General features: G+C 35.7%; 1 protein-coding gene across 1 annotated transcript in view; it reads right to left on the bottom strand.

The window, feature by feature from the left end:
• SLC1A1 (solute carrier family 1 member 1) overlaps window positions 1-16,513 on the bottom strand; it is a 104,460-nt gene that overhangs the window by 51,607 nt on the left and 36,340 nt on the right. The window contains exon 2 of the mRNA XM_074282837.1: window positions 3,875-4,015. Within this exon, the coding sequence (XP_074138938.1) occupies window positions 3,875-4,015 (141 nt within the window). The remainder of the gene's footprint in view (window positions 1-3,874; window positions 4,016-16,513) is intronic.

The following is a 16,513-nucleotide window of genomic DNA, read 5'->3' as shown; positions in this document are numbered from 1 at the left end:
TGGAAGGGATCTTTATTTGCATAGGATCCAAATGCTTTTTTTTACATATGAATAAAGTGGGGGCTGAGAGAATTGCATGGAAGCCACATTTACACATGGATACTCATTTACCTACTAAGGTATAGATTAGGCAAATGGTTTCTAAAACTTTACAGAAACCTTCACATCTCATAGGATTATTCCAAGTATTTCTTACTTCATTCAATGGATACATATGTACATTTATGTATAAATTATGTATATTTATTATTTATATATTTGTATTTTATTTATTATTGTTATTTAATTTAATTTTAATTTATATACATAATCTAAAATTTTTTTATTTTTATTATTTCATTTTTAAAAATTAAATTAATATTATTTATTATGTACATATGTATATAAAATTATATATATTTATGTATAAATAATAATACATTATACATATATACATAATAAACAATAATCCAAATAAATAAAGCATATGTAAAACTGATGAGTTTTTAGTGTGCCATTTTAAATTATATTCCCACCTTATATAAATTCTTAAGTGAATAGGGATTGTTTCATTTTTTAGTTTGTATCCCTGGTTTGATACATAGTAGGTAACTAATATATGTTTATTATTTATTGATTTCCATTGTAGCTTTTTATTTAAAGAAATTCTGTAGTGAATTTATTTTTAAATACAATTGTGCTAGAAGTTAAAATTTTTGTGTATTGAATTGTCTTAAGACTATAATTGAACCATACTTATGAGGCAGAAGGTATGAATAAAAAAAGGATACCGAATTTGGAGTTAGTGGACCTTGGGTTAACTCTTGGTCTTGGTTCAGGAGTGTCATTGCTACCACGGGCAAAAAAATTTAAGCACTTGAGGCCTCAGTTTCTTCATTTGTTAAATGAAGGAGTCGGACTAAATGATTTCAGAGATCCCTTTGAGGTCCAAATGGTTCTAAGTAGCCACTATACTGAAAATTGAAGGAAACAAGTCTTTGACAACAGGTACAGCTTTTACAATTTCCCATTTCCTTTACCTTATCTGCCTGGTGATAGCTAGAGACAAAGAAGATAGAGTACATGGCCTGAAGCCAGGAAAATCTGATTTTAGGTCTGACCTCAAGCATTTAGTATCTGTGAGACTCCAGGCAAGTCCCAATATTCTTCATGCATAAACTAAGGGAGGTAGTCCAGGACCTCTAAAATTTTTTCTACTCACAATCTCTTTTTGGCTGAATAATTTTACATGACCCTGGTTATATAGATATATAAAATAGGTATACACACCAAATATTTATTGATACTAAATCATAACTGTCAGACTCTTCCACCTTCAGTTATGCGACTCCATGTAGGATCATGAACCACAGTTTAAGGAGCAGGAGATTAGATGATTTTTATGGTTGCTTTTAATCCTAAAGCCTGTAAGCCAAAGCATTCTTCACTGTCATATTCTTGAATGAAGATAGGATGGAAACAAAGTAGGTGCCATCAATTATAGAATGGCTAAATAAGTTATGGTACTTGTATATAATGAAATACTTAACTCCATTATAATAAATGACAAATAGAAAGAACTCATGAATATGGCAAGGCTTATATGAATTGATGTACAGTAAGATAAGTAGAGGCACGAAAAAAACTGTATGCAATGAATACAACAATGTAAATGGGAAAGAGACCTGTAGAGAAAAATGAATGCTGAGTATTTATAATAACTAAGTATATTGTTGTTCAGTCATTTTTCAATTGTGCCTGACTCTTTGTGACCCCATTTTGAGTTTTCTTGGAAAAGATATTGGACTGGTTTGCCGTTTCCTTTTTTCAGATCATTTTATAGATGAGGAAACTGAGGCAAACAAAGTGAAGTGACTTACCTAGTCACATAGATAAGTATCTTATAGATAAGTATAGTAAGTGTCTGAGGAGAGATTTGAACTCAGGAAGACAAATCTTCCTGATTGTAGGTCTGGTGCTATAGCCACCATGCCACTTAGAACCCCTCAAACTTGTACCAGAAGATTTAAAAAAGTTCATCTTCTTCCCTTCTTTGCAGAAGTAGGAGCTTTTTCTATAATTCTTTTTATTGTACAAAGGGTTTCCTTCACAATAAATCTGTAAGGTCGACAAAGTATTATTATCCCAATTTTAACAGATGAAGGAACAAAACTCAGATCCCGAGTGATTTGCTAAGGGTAACAGAGCTAATACTTTGCTAGAGGTAGGCAATAAATCAGCTCTCTTGGCTATTCAGTAATTGCTCTACTGTGATGGCACCAGGAAATTCTTTGAATCTTTGCTGTGGGCAGTGTCACATATTACAGTATAGAATGTCATTTTTGGAATCAATGGTCCTAGGCTTCAATCTCAGCTCTGACACTTAACTGTGTGGTCTTGGGGAAACTCCTTCTCTACAGTGATGTATAAAAAGTTTGAGGGACATAGTTTCTGCGTAATTAATCATTTTTATTAATAATGAAAGCAATAATTAATAAAAGAGGTTAATGATACTCTTAAATGCTGAAGACCCTCCTCATGGAACCTACTCAACCCTTATATGCTCTTAGAAGAATGGGTGTTCTTGAGGATGGCAATAGATTCCAGTTGGCTAATAATTAATGAGAAGAATGAATATTATAATGAAAGGTGGATCTATCTTAATTGAGGGAAGTGACTCTAATCACAGTGTTGGTCAAAGAGACTTTTCTATATCTATATCACCCCATCTAAGGTAATCTAGACAAAAGGATCTACCTCCCCTACACAAATCCAACACAATGGACTGGAATTGACCTCATATTAAATTCTTTGTAAAGTTCTCTAGAAAGCATCTTTCACCCAGAATTGAAAGGCAAGTACCCTGGGGATTCTGTAATCTCATCAATCAACAATGCTCCTTAGAGACTGAACAATCTATGAGCTTCTGAAAAAAAAAAATCCTGGTTCTAATTCAATGATTCATTATTAATATTAAGAGAAAAATAATCATTTTTTTCACTAGGTCTCAACTTTCTTATTTGCAAAATGAAGGATCTGGATTAGATGTTCTCTTAGGTTCATTCCAGCTTCTGCCTTTGCCCCTATTAGACTGGAGACTAAAGTTCTTTCTGTTAGATTATAGAAGTGATGCAGCAGGAAGAACATTTCTCCCCTGATGCTTATTACTATGTGATCTTGGTGAGCTTGGATAAATCTGTTTCCTCATCTTAAAAAGAGGGGGTTGGACATGATAGCCTCTAAGATCCCTTTCAGCCCTAGGTCTGTGATGCTATCTCTAGTTAGATAGATATAGATTCGACCTATAGCTACCTGGGAAATCTTTTTTTGCTACATTCTTCTAGCTACAGAAGCCTAGAAGAAGAAGAGTTATATGAAATGCTATTAAAACTGACATCCTTGTTTTGCCAGAGGACACTGGCTGGTATTTAGATAACCAAATGTTCTTTCTCTTGCCTCCTGTCACTGAGTATGAGTCTATTTATAGCAACTCTGAATAATAGTGTCTTCTTTAGAAGACCTATGATCTGAATTGACCAATGAAGATCTAAGGAGAGAAAGACAGATAGACAGACACAGACAGATAAGAGGAATACAGACAAAAATACAGAGAGAAAGGGGGGACAGATAGAAAGACAAGAGAAGAAAACACAGAGAAACAGAGATACAGGCACAGAGAGACAAAGACACACAGCAAAAAACATATAGAGAGAAACAGAGAGGCAAGAATTGAGAGCATTAACATCACCTAAGTTTATTTTTAAGTCTCTCACAAACAATTCCCCCAAAGGACAAAACCACTCTCCAAATGCAAAAGCTCTTGGTATTACTGAATATGTCTCTAACTGGTGAAACCCAGCAAAAAACTAATAGATATTAGTTTTTCTGAGAGTACCTGTAATCATGCTGGATATAATGAGAGGCAAGATGACGAGCTTCAACATTCGCATTAAAATCTCTCCAGGAAAGGCAAAGTAGAACTTGTCCAGGTTTGAGAGCTTGCTATATTCTCGGACCAGTACTCCTACTCCAATCCCTAAAGGGGAGAGAAAATAAAGTTGGACTCAAGATTGTTTAAACCTCCTTTGCATTTTATTCACAAATTAAAGACAAAGACAGGTGAATAGAACCATTCAAGAAGGGTCCATAAAAAACCAAAACAAAACAAAAAGACCAAAAACCCAGGATCATAGATTCAGAGGTAGAAAGAACTAGGAGGACACCTTGTCCAATCCATTTATTTTACAGATTAACTCACTAAGGTCCACAAAGGTTAAGAAGTGATTTCTCCAAAGAGCATACAGCTTGAGTTTAAATCCAGAACCTCCAGCTCCCAAACCAGTTCTTTCTCCTCATATCTAGCTGCATTAATTTTTGACATTCTCTCAAATACCTGTGAGTGGAAGCCAGGAATTTACAAACAACCTCATTTTCCGAGATTATTCTATTCTATTCTACCCTATCCTACCCTACTCTATCCTACTCTACTGTACCTTATCCAATCCTAAGGAAAAACAAGATTATCTAAGGAAACAGATAGTACTAGTTGATAATTTAGGGATAATCAGCCATCAAAATTTTACTGAAAAAGCTAATGCCACTTCTAGCTTAATGAAATAAATAAATAAATCTGTGAATGAATGTCTTTAGGCTGTATGCATTTTTTTTTTTTTTAAATAAGAGATAGGAGCTGCACCTGAGTTTAAGAAAGTTATCTAGGACAAAGGTTTTTGAACTGTAAATCATCCCATACAGGGTCATATAACAATGTGGAAGTTGTGGAAAATTTGACAGTAGTAAAAGGTATCACATATTTCAGCCAAGATTTAACTCTTTAAGTAAAAAACAATCCATGTCATTAGTATGTAAAATTGCTTTTGTCTTTAACAAATGGTATAAGTATATGCACATCAAAGAATTGTTTTAAAAGAAATTTCTTTGTGATTTGTTATCAATAAATGTTTGATTTGTATAATTATATATATATGTATATATGTATGTATTTATATATCAGAGGTCATATAAAAATTTTTCTGGTGAAAAGGGGTTGTGAATGGGAAAGTTTAAGAAGCCCTGCTTTAGAAGCATTAAAAAGTTAAGTTCCTTAGCTGAGGCTACAAAGTCAACATGTGTCAGAGACTAGACTTAACTCAAGTCTTCTTTGCTCTGAGGTCAAATTAGATATCCATATTGTTTCTCTTTGTTTAAAAAATTATTTTAAAAAGTTTTAATTTTTTAAATAAAATAAATATTTCATTTAATTATTAATTTTTCACATATTTCATAATAAAATTTTTATTTTATAATGAAATAAAATTTATTCTACAGCAAGATAACAAATTGATTGAGACACAAATTTTATTTATTTATTATAACTGCCTCATGGGGAAGTTGAAGTGTTTCATCTGAAATATCTTTTTGAGCAACTTAGTTGTAGTATCATCTTAGGTAGGATCTTGGGTTAGGAAATTACTCAACGTAGTTGAATGACTTGCTCTAAAAGATACATGCTTTAATTCTGTACACATGTTAGAGTCATATTATACTTGTGAGATTGGAAATGAACATGAGCTAAAATCCATAGATAAAATCTAAATAACATTACTTATCCTATTCAGGCTTATAAATTAAGAATGGTTTTTACATTTTAACATAAGGGTTGTATTTAAAAACATAAAAAGGGCTATACATTTGGATGGGATTATCAAAAGAGCTCTGAAATTGAGGTCAGAATAGAGTTAAAGTCTCAGCTCAAATATTAGTAATTTTGAACAAATCATTTCAATTTTCTAGGTTTCAGTTTCATGTCTTTAAAATCAAGCTATTACAGTGTAGTGGACAGATCACTGGCTTTGAAATCAGGAAAATAAGACTTTGAATTCTGCTTTATTCATTTATTAGCTAGGTGATACCAGACAACTCACAACCATTCTGTGTCTTAGTTTCCTCATTTGTAAAATGTAAAATTTGTAAAATAGGACTCAATGCTTTTTCAGGTCCCACTCAGCTCTCATTTTATGATCTTATGAAGGAGATGGGTATGGTAATCTTTAAGGTCCCTTGTAGCTATAAATCTAATAATCTTACACTGAAATGCAGGTACTTCCAAATGATATTGCTAGCACAAATCTTTGAATATCAGTTCTGTTTTTCCCACTGATTTGTATTTTGTCAAATTAAGATATGTCTGCAAATGCTAGAATAATAAAAAATTCTATAAACATAAATTTATATTTTCAATAGGCATTTATTAAGCACCTTATATGTACCAGGCACTATGTTGAAAGATGTGAATGCAAGAAAGTCAAAACAGATTTTGCTTTCAAGGAGTTCAGTATTTAATTTAAAGACATGTTCAATTCATTCTGGACTTGGTAAATTCCCAAGGAGTAAAATTCCAATGAATGCATTATTTGTCCTTCATTCTTCTTTCAGGGAATAGCCCTTAAGTCCTGTAAGACCTTGCTACCAGCAGGTTCTACAAAGCTAAAAAATACTCTGACTATAGGCCTTATGGCCGATTTTTCTCTGGGGCTCAGTCTAATAAAGTTTAAAGTCTAATAAAATCTTCAGAGACTTGGCTGTCAAATCATGACTTTTTTTTTTTTTTTTTTTTTTTTTTGCTACAGTACCTCAAGAAACCATCAGCTAAGGTGGAAAGGGGATTGTGATCAACCTTGTTTTAGGAAGTGTCCACACCAAGGAAATCATAAAACTTCTAATATACCAAAATATCAACTTCAAGTAAATGAAAGGACCATAAAAAGAAATATAATGATGGTAGAGTATTTCATTTGGAACTTACAACTCTTTTTGCCTGAGAAATTTTTACATGATCCCGGGTTTATAGGTATATAAAATAGGTATACAAATCAAATACCCACATTCAGTTGTTAGATCTCATAGGGGTTGAGAACTCCAATTTAAGAAGCTATGTTTCTTACATCAAGTCTATTTTTCTCATTTAATAGAAGAGGAAACTGAGGTGCAAAGGAACTTTTTCAAGACATAGTAGATAGAATGTTTGACTTGGAATAAGGAAAACCTGGATTTAAATCCCACTACTTTCATACTAGTTGTTGGACCCTGGACAAGGCTTCTACTTTCTTTTGATCTCAGATCATCTGTAAAAATGAGGTTATAAGACTTGATGGCCTTAAAGTCCCTTCTAATTCTAAACCTATGATGATGTGAAGTTTCAGAGCAGTTTGTCTCTAGACCTCCTTCTCCTTTCTAAAAAACTTACAATATTAGAAATAATGAGGGTACAGCAGAAAGAATCCTGAAGTTGGAACCACATATAGGGTTTGTGTTCAGATCCTAGTCCTGACACTTATAACCAGTATAATCTTGAGCTAATCACAAGTGCCCTGGCTCTAGGCCCTCTTTTCTGTGAAATAAAAGGGTTAGAAAAGATGCTCTGTAAGGTCCCTTTCAGCTCTATATCTGTGTTCCTGTGATTATACAGATTCCTCTGGAAGCCTCTTGGGGGAGGCTAACAGCAGATGGCTCTATAAGAAGAAGGGGGATAGAGATAAATCCTAAAAGTGCCCAACTAGCACTTTTGAGCAGTCAAAAAGCTCAACTGCGTCATCTGCCTCCAGTTTTATTACTTGTACTTTTGGTAATTGACTGTATCATTGAAAAAGCACATGAAAGCAGGGTAATTAGAGGGAGAATGTCATTTGAGTTCGGTGACCTTAACATGGGGCAGATAAAAGAGATAAGAGATCCAAGAGGTCAGATGCAATCATGGTAGTCAGGGTCCAGCCTGGCAGGCTATAGGTTATTTATCAATAGAAGACTTTTATTAACCATGTTCTTGATATATGTTGTTGTCATTTGTTTTAACATGACTTTTCTCTCTCCACCCTCACCCCATGAGAATATAGTTATTGAAAGAAAGGGTATGATAGGAAAATCAAAGATGTAATTATTGAATTCTCAAGGAACATGACTACATTTCAGCAGAATGTGGAAATTCTTAGCTAAAAGTGACTTTAGATATGTATGTAGTCCAATATCCTCATTTTATAGATAAGGAAATAGAAGTTTAGAGTGGTTATCGGACTAAGGTCACAAAGCTATAAGAGGAAGACATAGGTTTTAACTTGGATTTCTGGGCCAATAATTGAATTTGAAAAACTAGACAAAGGACAAGTAGTGGAAAAATTTTTAAGTCAGAAGTTTAGCAATCTGAGTATTTGAAGACTATCTTCTTGAAGAGGGATAATGATATGCCAAATACTTTACATTTGTTAAGTAATGTGATCCTTAAAACAATTCCTGGAAGTAGGTGCTATTATCATGCTCATTTTATAGATGTGGAAAGTAAAACAAGTTAAGTGACTTGCCTAGGAACACACAGCTTGTAAGTATTTGATGCAGAATTTGGCTCCAGGCCTTCTTGACTACAAGATCCCCTGCTTTGTCCAATGTACCACCATTTAAATGGATTTGTTCTTTGTGGATTTAGGAGAATAGAACTTGGAGCAATAAGTTGAAAGTTAAAAGAGACAAATTTAGATGTGACTTCAGAAAAACAAACAAACAAAAAAACCCCAAACTCCCTAACAATTCAAGCTATCCATGAGTAGAATGAAAAGCCTTGGGAAGTGGTGAATCCCATTTCTTTTAAGGTCTTCAGGCAAAAGATGGATATGACTCAGATAAATTATAGAGGGTTCTAAACAGCAGAGGTTTTAACATGGGGATCAGGATTTTTTAAAAGTTGATAACAGTATTTCAATATAATTGGTTTCATTTGTAATTCTGTATGTTTTATTTATTGCCTTTAAAAACATTCAGAGAAGGGATACATAGGTCTCAACAGACTGACAAAGGGGTCTATGAAGCCAAAACAACTAATTCCTGCTATATAGGATTAGTTTGTTAATTATGTAAGATTCTTTTGGGGGACATGGGTTAGATTAAATGGCCTCTAAGGTCCTTTTCAACTCTGAAATGCTATGACTCTATATCTGATAGGCCATGTTCCTTCTTTATTAAGTGTATTTCATACAGGGAATACAAGCTCCCAGAAGACTACCTCAGGTCAGGTTTATGGGAGAGACAAGATAATTGAGAATAAAATCAAATCTAGCAGGAAGTTCAAGCTCAAGCATGATGTTTGTGGGTAACAAAACCAACAGAGTCCTCTAAGTGTTACCTTCAGTCACAGGGAATGTAAAAGGTTTAAGAATTCCCATAATGCTGTTTTTGCCTTTTTGTATCCTTAATGTTTTGCATTGTCTGGCAACATAGAAAGAGCTTAAATAAGGCTTGTCAACTTTCTGCTGGGCTTCCCAGTGCATCAAGAACAGTAAAGATCACAGCATTCTCCTAAGACTACTGCACCCTCAGTGATGACTAGCATCTGATTTTCTGGTAATACTCCCAAAGGAGCAAGGAATTAGAGGTAATAAACCTGGAAAAACCATGATTACAATGCTTAGTTCTTTTCAGTCTCAAAAATCACAACTTGGGGATTTGGGAACCTAGGTCAGGGCTTCTTAAACTTTTTTTCCATTCATGACCCCTTTTCCCCAAGAAATTTTACACAACCTCAGGTATATAGGCATATCAAATAGGTATACAAAACAAACATTTACTGATAATAAATGATAATTGCATGATTCCTACATTCAGTTACATGACCCAATACGGTGGTGACTCTCAGTTTAAGAAGCTTTAGCATAGGATAGGAGAAAATAGAGTGGAGGGCATTTAGAAGACATAGGACTAGACCCAACATGTTAAAAATAAGTAGCCATCAATCAATATATAAACTCATCTAATATATAAATTTTTTTAAAAAATGACAATTTCCTTGATATCTTTTTCTGGTCTGTATTGTTTGTTTTGGATCATAACTTATTGGTAGGCTGAAAATGATCTCAAAATTTTCTAGAGCACTGAGTCTAAATCTCTCATTTGCCCCTCTTATATTATATTATATTAATCTTACATTATATTTATAATGTTAGAAATAAAAATATCTTAGTATTATTATGAAAATATTTTGACTCTGGAGACTGCCTAAAGTAGTTTCAGGGTCCCCTGAGCAACTCCAGATCACACTTTGAGAACTGCTGAACCAAATGATCACTAAGACCCTTAAAAAGATCCTTAAAGTGCCTATGATTCTAAGAATGTTTGTAGAGGGAAAATTATTCAAATAGTAGCTGGAAAATATTCCTGAGTAAATACTATTTTCAGAAGTACTTAAAATAATTTCCTCAGTCTATGAGTCTTACTTAATCAAGAATATCATAAAGATATCATAAAGATAAAAATATCATTGAGAATGACCTTGGGCATTTTAACAGATGACATATGAAATGGAAAAGTTGTTCAGTCGTTTCAGTCCCCATTTGAGGTATTATTGGCAAAGATACTGGAGTGATTTGCCATTTTCTTTTACATCTTATTTTATGATAAGTAAACTGAGACAATTAGGATAAAGTGATTTGCCTAGGGTCATACGGCTCATTAAGTTGTCTGAGTGAAAAAGTGATATACCCTAAATCATATTGGAAGAATGGCAAAACTGGGATTTGAATTTGGGTCCTTTGACTCCAAATGCAAGTTCTTTTGCAATATTCCATGTTTCATCCATGTACTAAATTTTAAAATTTCTTTTGTGAACTGTTCTTTGGCCATTGGATTCAAAAGGAACATACTTTTTATGCTCTTTTGTGCAAAGATGCAGGTGCCTTTCTGGCTCTATAAATCTGTCAAGTGAGATTTAGCCACGTTTACTGGGGTAAGCAGCTCTTGGTTCCAGGACAGCCAAAGTACAGTCTTTTACCATGAGAAAGCTATTAAATCTATAAGTGCTCAGTCAAAACAGGTATGAAACAACTAGGAGATTGGAAATTGAGCTCTCATTTAGCACAGCAATTTCTCTGTTCTTTGAGGAAGGAATATAAGTATTACTAATTTAAAAGGAGATGCTGCAGTTCAACATGCTCACTTTAGTTCAGAAAATAGATGCTAGCTGAAAGAAGCCTAAAGGCTGCCTGCATAGCATTTAATAATAATCCTCTGAGATGATGAATTTTATTAATATTTGCTAAATATTAGCAAATAACTTTAAAATATTTTTATTGTTCAGTTGCTTTGGACTTATCTGACTCTGTGACTCCATTTAGAGTTTTTTTTTTGGCAAAGGTACAGGGGTGATTTCCTTCTCCAGGTCATTTTACAGATGAGGAAATTGAGACAAACAGGAGTAAGTGACCTGTCCAGCTTCACATAGTTATTAAGTGTCTGAAGCTGGATTTGGATTCAGGTTGTTTTGATTCTAGGCCTAGTGATCTATTTACCACCCCACTTTGCTGCCCTCTTTCTCTAGTAATATTATTACTTTTTACAAAGAAGACACTCACATTCTTTATAAGAAAACTCACATAGTATCTAAATAGTTAAATGTATAAATATTTTTTCTATTAGAATAGGCTATGTATTATAGTAAAAAGATCTCTGGATTTAGAAGCAGAGGAGCTGAGAATTCTGGCTCCAAGACTTTATTTTATTTATTTTTTTTTTTTTTGCTGTGTAACCATTAGGTCATATTATCTCTCTGATCCTTAATTTGCTCATCCATAACTTTATGATAATGTGTCAAAGTGTGTGACTGTAAGACCAATATTTTGAAAATCTTATAATTCCATATAAACTTATATAAATTCATGCTATTATTATCATTCTTACAGATTGTTACTCCTCCATATGTTCCTATTTCATGTGATTCATGAAAATTTTCATGAATGCTTCATTGAATATCTGTCCAAGTTGAATGGTTCCTTTAATATCTCAAGTCTTTGTTTATTTCACTACATTCTAGGTTGCTTCCTTTTATGGATTAACTATTTTTATTAACTATATACTGATATTTTATTGCTGTCACTTTTTTTTTTTTATAATTGAATACCACAATTGAAAAGATGAACAAATTTTCCTTTTCCTGTTTCAAAGTTAGGAGGAACTACAGTCTTCGTGTGATCCACATTACTACAAAATGGTAACAAAAGTAATGATAATAATATAAGGCATTGACTTCTGTACATGAAGATATTTACCAGGATACGACATAGTAAGGCACTAAGACATAGTGGATGGAGGGCCCCTGCACAAATAACTGTAAGTAAGTCACTTAAATATTCAGAGCTTCCAGGCAACTTTCTAAGAATATAAAATTGCAGATCAGTTGCAGACCAGCTGGATTTCCCCACAATAACAAATTCCCAAATCTAGATTAAGAGTGATGATAGGCTACTCTGAGCCAACTACCTTTTTGATCAGTACCTTAAAGAGTTAGTTCAATCAGTTATCCTGGAACCTAAGATAAAAAACAAGTTTAGTGGTTCTTATTGTAATCTCTGACGTATATAAAAAACTTTATAAAGATCCTAAATATTTCCATACCTCTGGTGAGATAGATAGTACAAATTTTACTCAAAGGAAATTGAGGGATTAGGTTATTGAAATGATTGTTTTTAAAAGATGAAATGGGTAGTTAAGATTCCTGCGCTCTTTCCTGTGGTTTTCAATTCCTATGTGAGGGAGAGGAATGATACCTCTTGTATCATTGTACTTCTATAAACTTATAAAGGAAGAACTGGCTTCTCTGGCATGCTCTCAATCAGAATTTGTAATTTCCATGTAATAATTGACATTCATAATTATGGCTGAAGTACTCCAAGAACATTATGAATAAAAGACAGAACTTTTTATCAAGTGCACTTTAATGGATTTCTGTTCTTTGAAAATTACTACTCTATCTTGAATATGTAATAGTAGCTATCAACTAGAACACTTGATTAACTAGAACATTTACTTCTTGGCCCAGCTACATTAACAATGACTATTCTGGAAAGACATTGGGATGATTAGCAAAAGTCAGCATTGTGGAAGCAGAAGACCTGGCTTCAGATACTAGTTCTGCTTTTTAGCTGTGAGATGATAGGTAAATTAAGTCATTTTTCTGAGCATCAATGTATTCTCCTTGAATCAGAAGTAATAATATTTATTCTGTCTCACAGTGTTGTTATGGGGATCAAATGATATTATATTAATAGGGGACAGGGAATAGACCTATGAATTCATTGGTATAGAATTTGTAAACAATGTAGGTCAGCACATATTTGTCAATTTATAAACAGGCCTTTTTTTTTTTTTTTTTTTTAATCCACCAACAGTATTTAAGGCATTACCCAAAGCAGTAGTAGATCACATTGAAATGTAACTGGAAAATATTTAACAAAATAAATAAAACTTTAATAGAACATAGAATATTCTAACGTTCTAGAATAACATTAATAGGTACTTTTATGTATTTATGTCCTATACTGCAATAGTGATTATTATCACTTTAGGTACATAGGAGGATCTTCTTTTTCCGTCTCATTCTAAATGTAAATAGTGACAAAACAAACCAAGATCTATTATTCACTTGCCTCCATTTTATAATTGTGTGCCCAGCCCAGCAGAAATTACATCCAAGTTAACCTTTCAGTCCAAGAGCACTTAATACATAACCAAGAATGTGGTTTTTGATGCACAATCTTGTCTTTTCTGTGTGAACCCAAGTCAACTTAACCATAAAAAAGTTTTTGGAGACAGGTAGGTGGTTCAGAAGATACAGCATTGAGCTTAGAATCAGGAAGACCCTCTCAGATACTTACTAGTTGTGTGATACTGGGCAAGCCACTTAACTTCTCTTTGCTTTAATCACTGGAGAAGGAAATGGCAAACCACTCCACTATCTTTGAACAGTACTGGAATTCTATGGCCCAGAAAGTCACAAAGAGTCAGATATAACTGAACAACCCCATTTGTCTCAATTTCCTCATGTATAAAATGAGCTGGAAAAGTAAATGATATCTTTGCAAGAAAAACCCCATAAATGGATCAGAAAAAATTAGACATGACTGAAAAACAACTCAACAACAAAATTATACAAATGTACTATGTTCGAAGGATCACAATTAAAATCGTTATTCCAATATAACATAGGACAATGTATATTAAAGTATCAAAAGCCAAATTCTCTTTGGGACAGAATTCTGGGAGGGGTTGATGCTAGTGAACTCTGTTTGATCTGAGTGAGCTCTGTAAAATTATGTAAAAATCGCAAAACCATGTCCCCTTTGATCTACCTCAAGGCTTTTGAGAGAATCCACATCTGTTTGGACAAGAGTTAGCTAAAGATTTAAGAGAATTAGAGCTGCCTGGCAGCAGTCTTATCCAATATGTGGACAATATTTTGTTCTGCAGCCCCGCCAGAGAAGAGTCAGTCCCTAAAAGCAGCCACAAAGGCCCTAATATTCTAGCCTCAAGAGGCTACAGGGTGTCTTTACGTAACAAAGGCCCACATAGCCTGTCAGTCTGTCAAATATTTGGGCCACAATCTCACCCCCACTTCCTGCTCTCTGAGGGGAAAAAACAGACTATCCTAAGCCTCTCAGACCCTGCCTGAAAGAATCAACTGCGTACCTTTTTAGACATGGCTGGCTTCTGCAGAATCTGGATTCCTCATTTTTGAATTATTGCCAAACCCCTCTATGACTCTACTCAAGGCCCCGATAATCTTCCTCTTGAATGGGGACTTGAGCAGGCCAAGGCTTTTAAAACCCTGAAAGCCAAACTGACCGCTGCCCCTGCCCTTGCCCTCCTTGATTTACAGAAACCTTTCACCCTGTATGTGGATGAGAGGCTCGGGCAGGCTTTGGGGGTCCTTACTCAGGCTCTAGAATCTGACCCCAGGCTCAGGAAGTGACCAAGTGCTTGCTGAAAGAGACCATACTGCGTTTTGGCTTGCCCAGCTTCTTACAGAGTGATAACAGGCCAGCCTTCATTTCTCAGGTAACCCAAGGGATAGCCAAGTACTTCATATTTCTTATCCTCTCCACTCTGCCTGAAGTCCTTAGGCCTCTGGGAAGGTGGAGAAAATGAACCACATGCTTAAGAGAATGCCTAGAGACTCCAGAGGACTGGATGAAGAATCTCCCATTGGGGCTACTCTCAGAGTCAGAATTGCCCCTCGGGAGATGATTAAGCTGAGCCCTTTTGAACTCCTGTATGGACGGCCTTTCCTCACTACTGACATTCCTGTGAATTTGGAGCAGCATCTTGTCACTCCCTTTGCTACTCAGCTGGGTGCGGGTCAAAAGGCGCTCTCTGATACGCAAATGAGCATCTCCCTAGCCCCAAAGAGGCTCAGGCTCAAATTACCTCCCCTGTAAGTCCTAGAGACACGGTGTCCCTAAAAACCTGGAAGCCCCAGGATCTGACCCTCTAGGTGTAAAGTGGAAAGGTCCATACAAGATCATTCTGACTACTCCAAGGGCAGTTAAACTGCAAGGTCCTCCAGCTGGACTCATTTCTAGAATTAAAAATGCTGCTTCTATTTCCTCTCCTTCATATACCCCAGAGTACTTCTGGGAGCCCACAGAGGGCCTGAAGTTTCTCTTCCACAAGAATTCTGAGACATCTCTGGAGAAGGAAGGGTGATCTTTCCTTCTCATCATGAGGACTCTACTCCTGATGCTCTCTCTCCAGCTTTCCTGGTCTTATCTGTGGGCTCTTGCCAGTGGGGCGACAACTTCCTGGTCAGATTAGAGAACTCTGCAGGGAATGGGGGTATCCAGGATTGCTGGGTGTGCCACCCCTCTCCCCTCTCCCCCCCCCCCCGCCCACAGATGCGACCTAATGCAGTCTTTGCAAAGGTCCCGTTCCCACATGTCACCATCTTTTCCCTGGACGCTACCTCTTTTGTACTAGCTACCCCCCCAGGGGAACTACTCTGACCCCGCTATCCCCTGCTTTCTGGCTGGGAAGGATCTCATATCTACAATCATCACACCACAGAGACAGTGGTTGTCACTGTGGCCCATTATGGCCAGGTTTATATTCCTGATGTGGGGACCCTGGCCTGTACCACCAATACTGTGGGTGCAAGAGAGTGTGATCTCTCTCAGGCCTGCTGCAATTTCACCTCGGAGACTTACACCAGCTGCACAGGTGGGTCACAGGCCAGGTGCACCTGTGAGCATGCACCTCCTCAGAAAGTAACCGTGGGGAACTCATTCCGGGATTATCCTGGCAAGCTCCTTCACATTGCTTCTATGGCTCCTTCTTTAAAGCTCCTCCATAACCTCCTGAAAACTAACATTCTGATTGATAAAATGCTACATGACTACAATCATCCATGAGGATGAACAACTAGGAGGCTGCTTCGGAATCTGACCTCAGATACTATTTGTGCACCAAAGGGATATGCTTTCCTCTGAAAAATAAGTCCTCCATTATACTTCAATGTCTTTAAAAGGCTTGTTAAGAGGAATGCCTCTGATTGGGACCCTCTCCTACCTGTGACTCTCTCCACCCAGTGCCTGACTCCTTTCAAGCACTTTGCACTTAGTCTTGTACTTAGACTACTTGATTACCACTTTCACTGTATACAAAGCCAGGGCCCCAGATGCAGCCCCACCCTACTGAGGAGACAAAAGCTGGGATTTGGGGAGAATGC

The sequence above is a fragment of the Sminthopsis crassicaudata genome, chromosome 1, assembly GCF_048593235.1.
Source record: "Sminthopsis crassicaudata isolate SCR6 chromosome 1, ASM4859323v1, whole genome shotgun sequence".
Lineage (NCBI taxonomy): Eukaryota > Metazoa > Chordata > Mammalia > Dasyuromorphia > Dasyuridae > Sminthopsis > Sminthopsis crassicaudata.
This window is presented reverse-complemented; position numbering and strand designations above follow the sequence as displayed.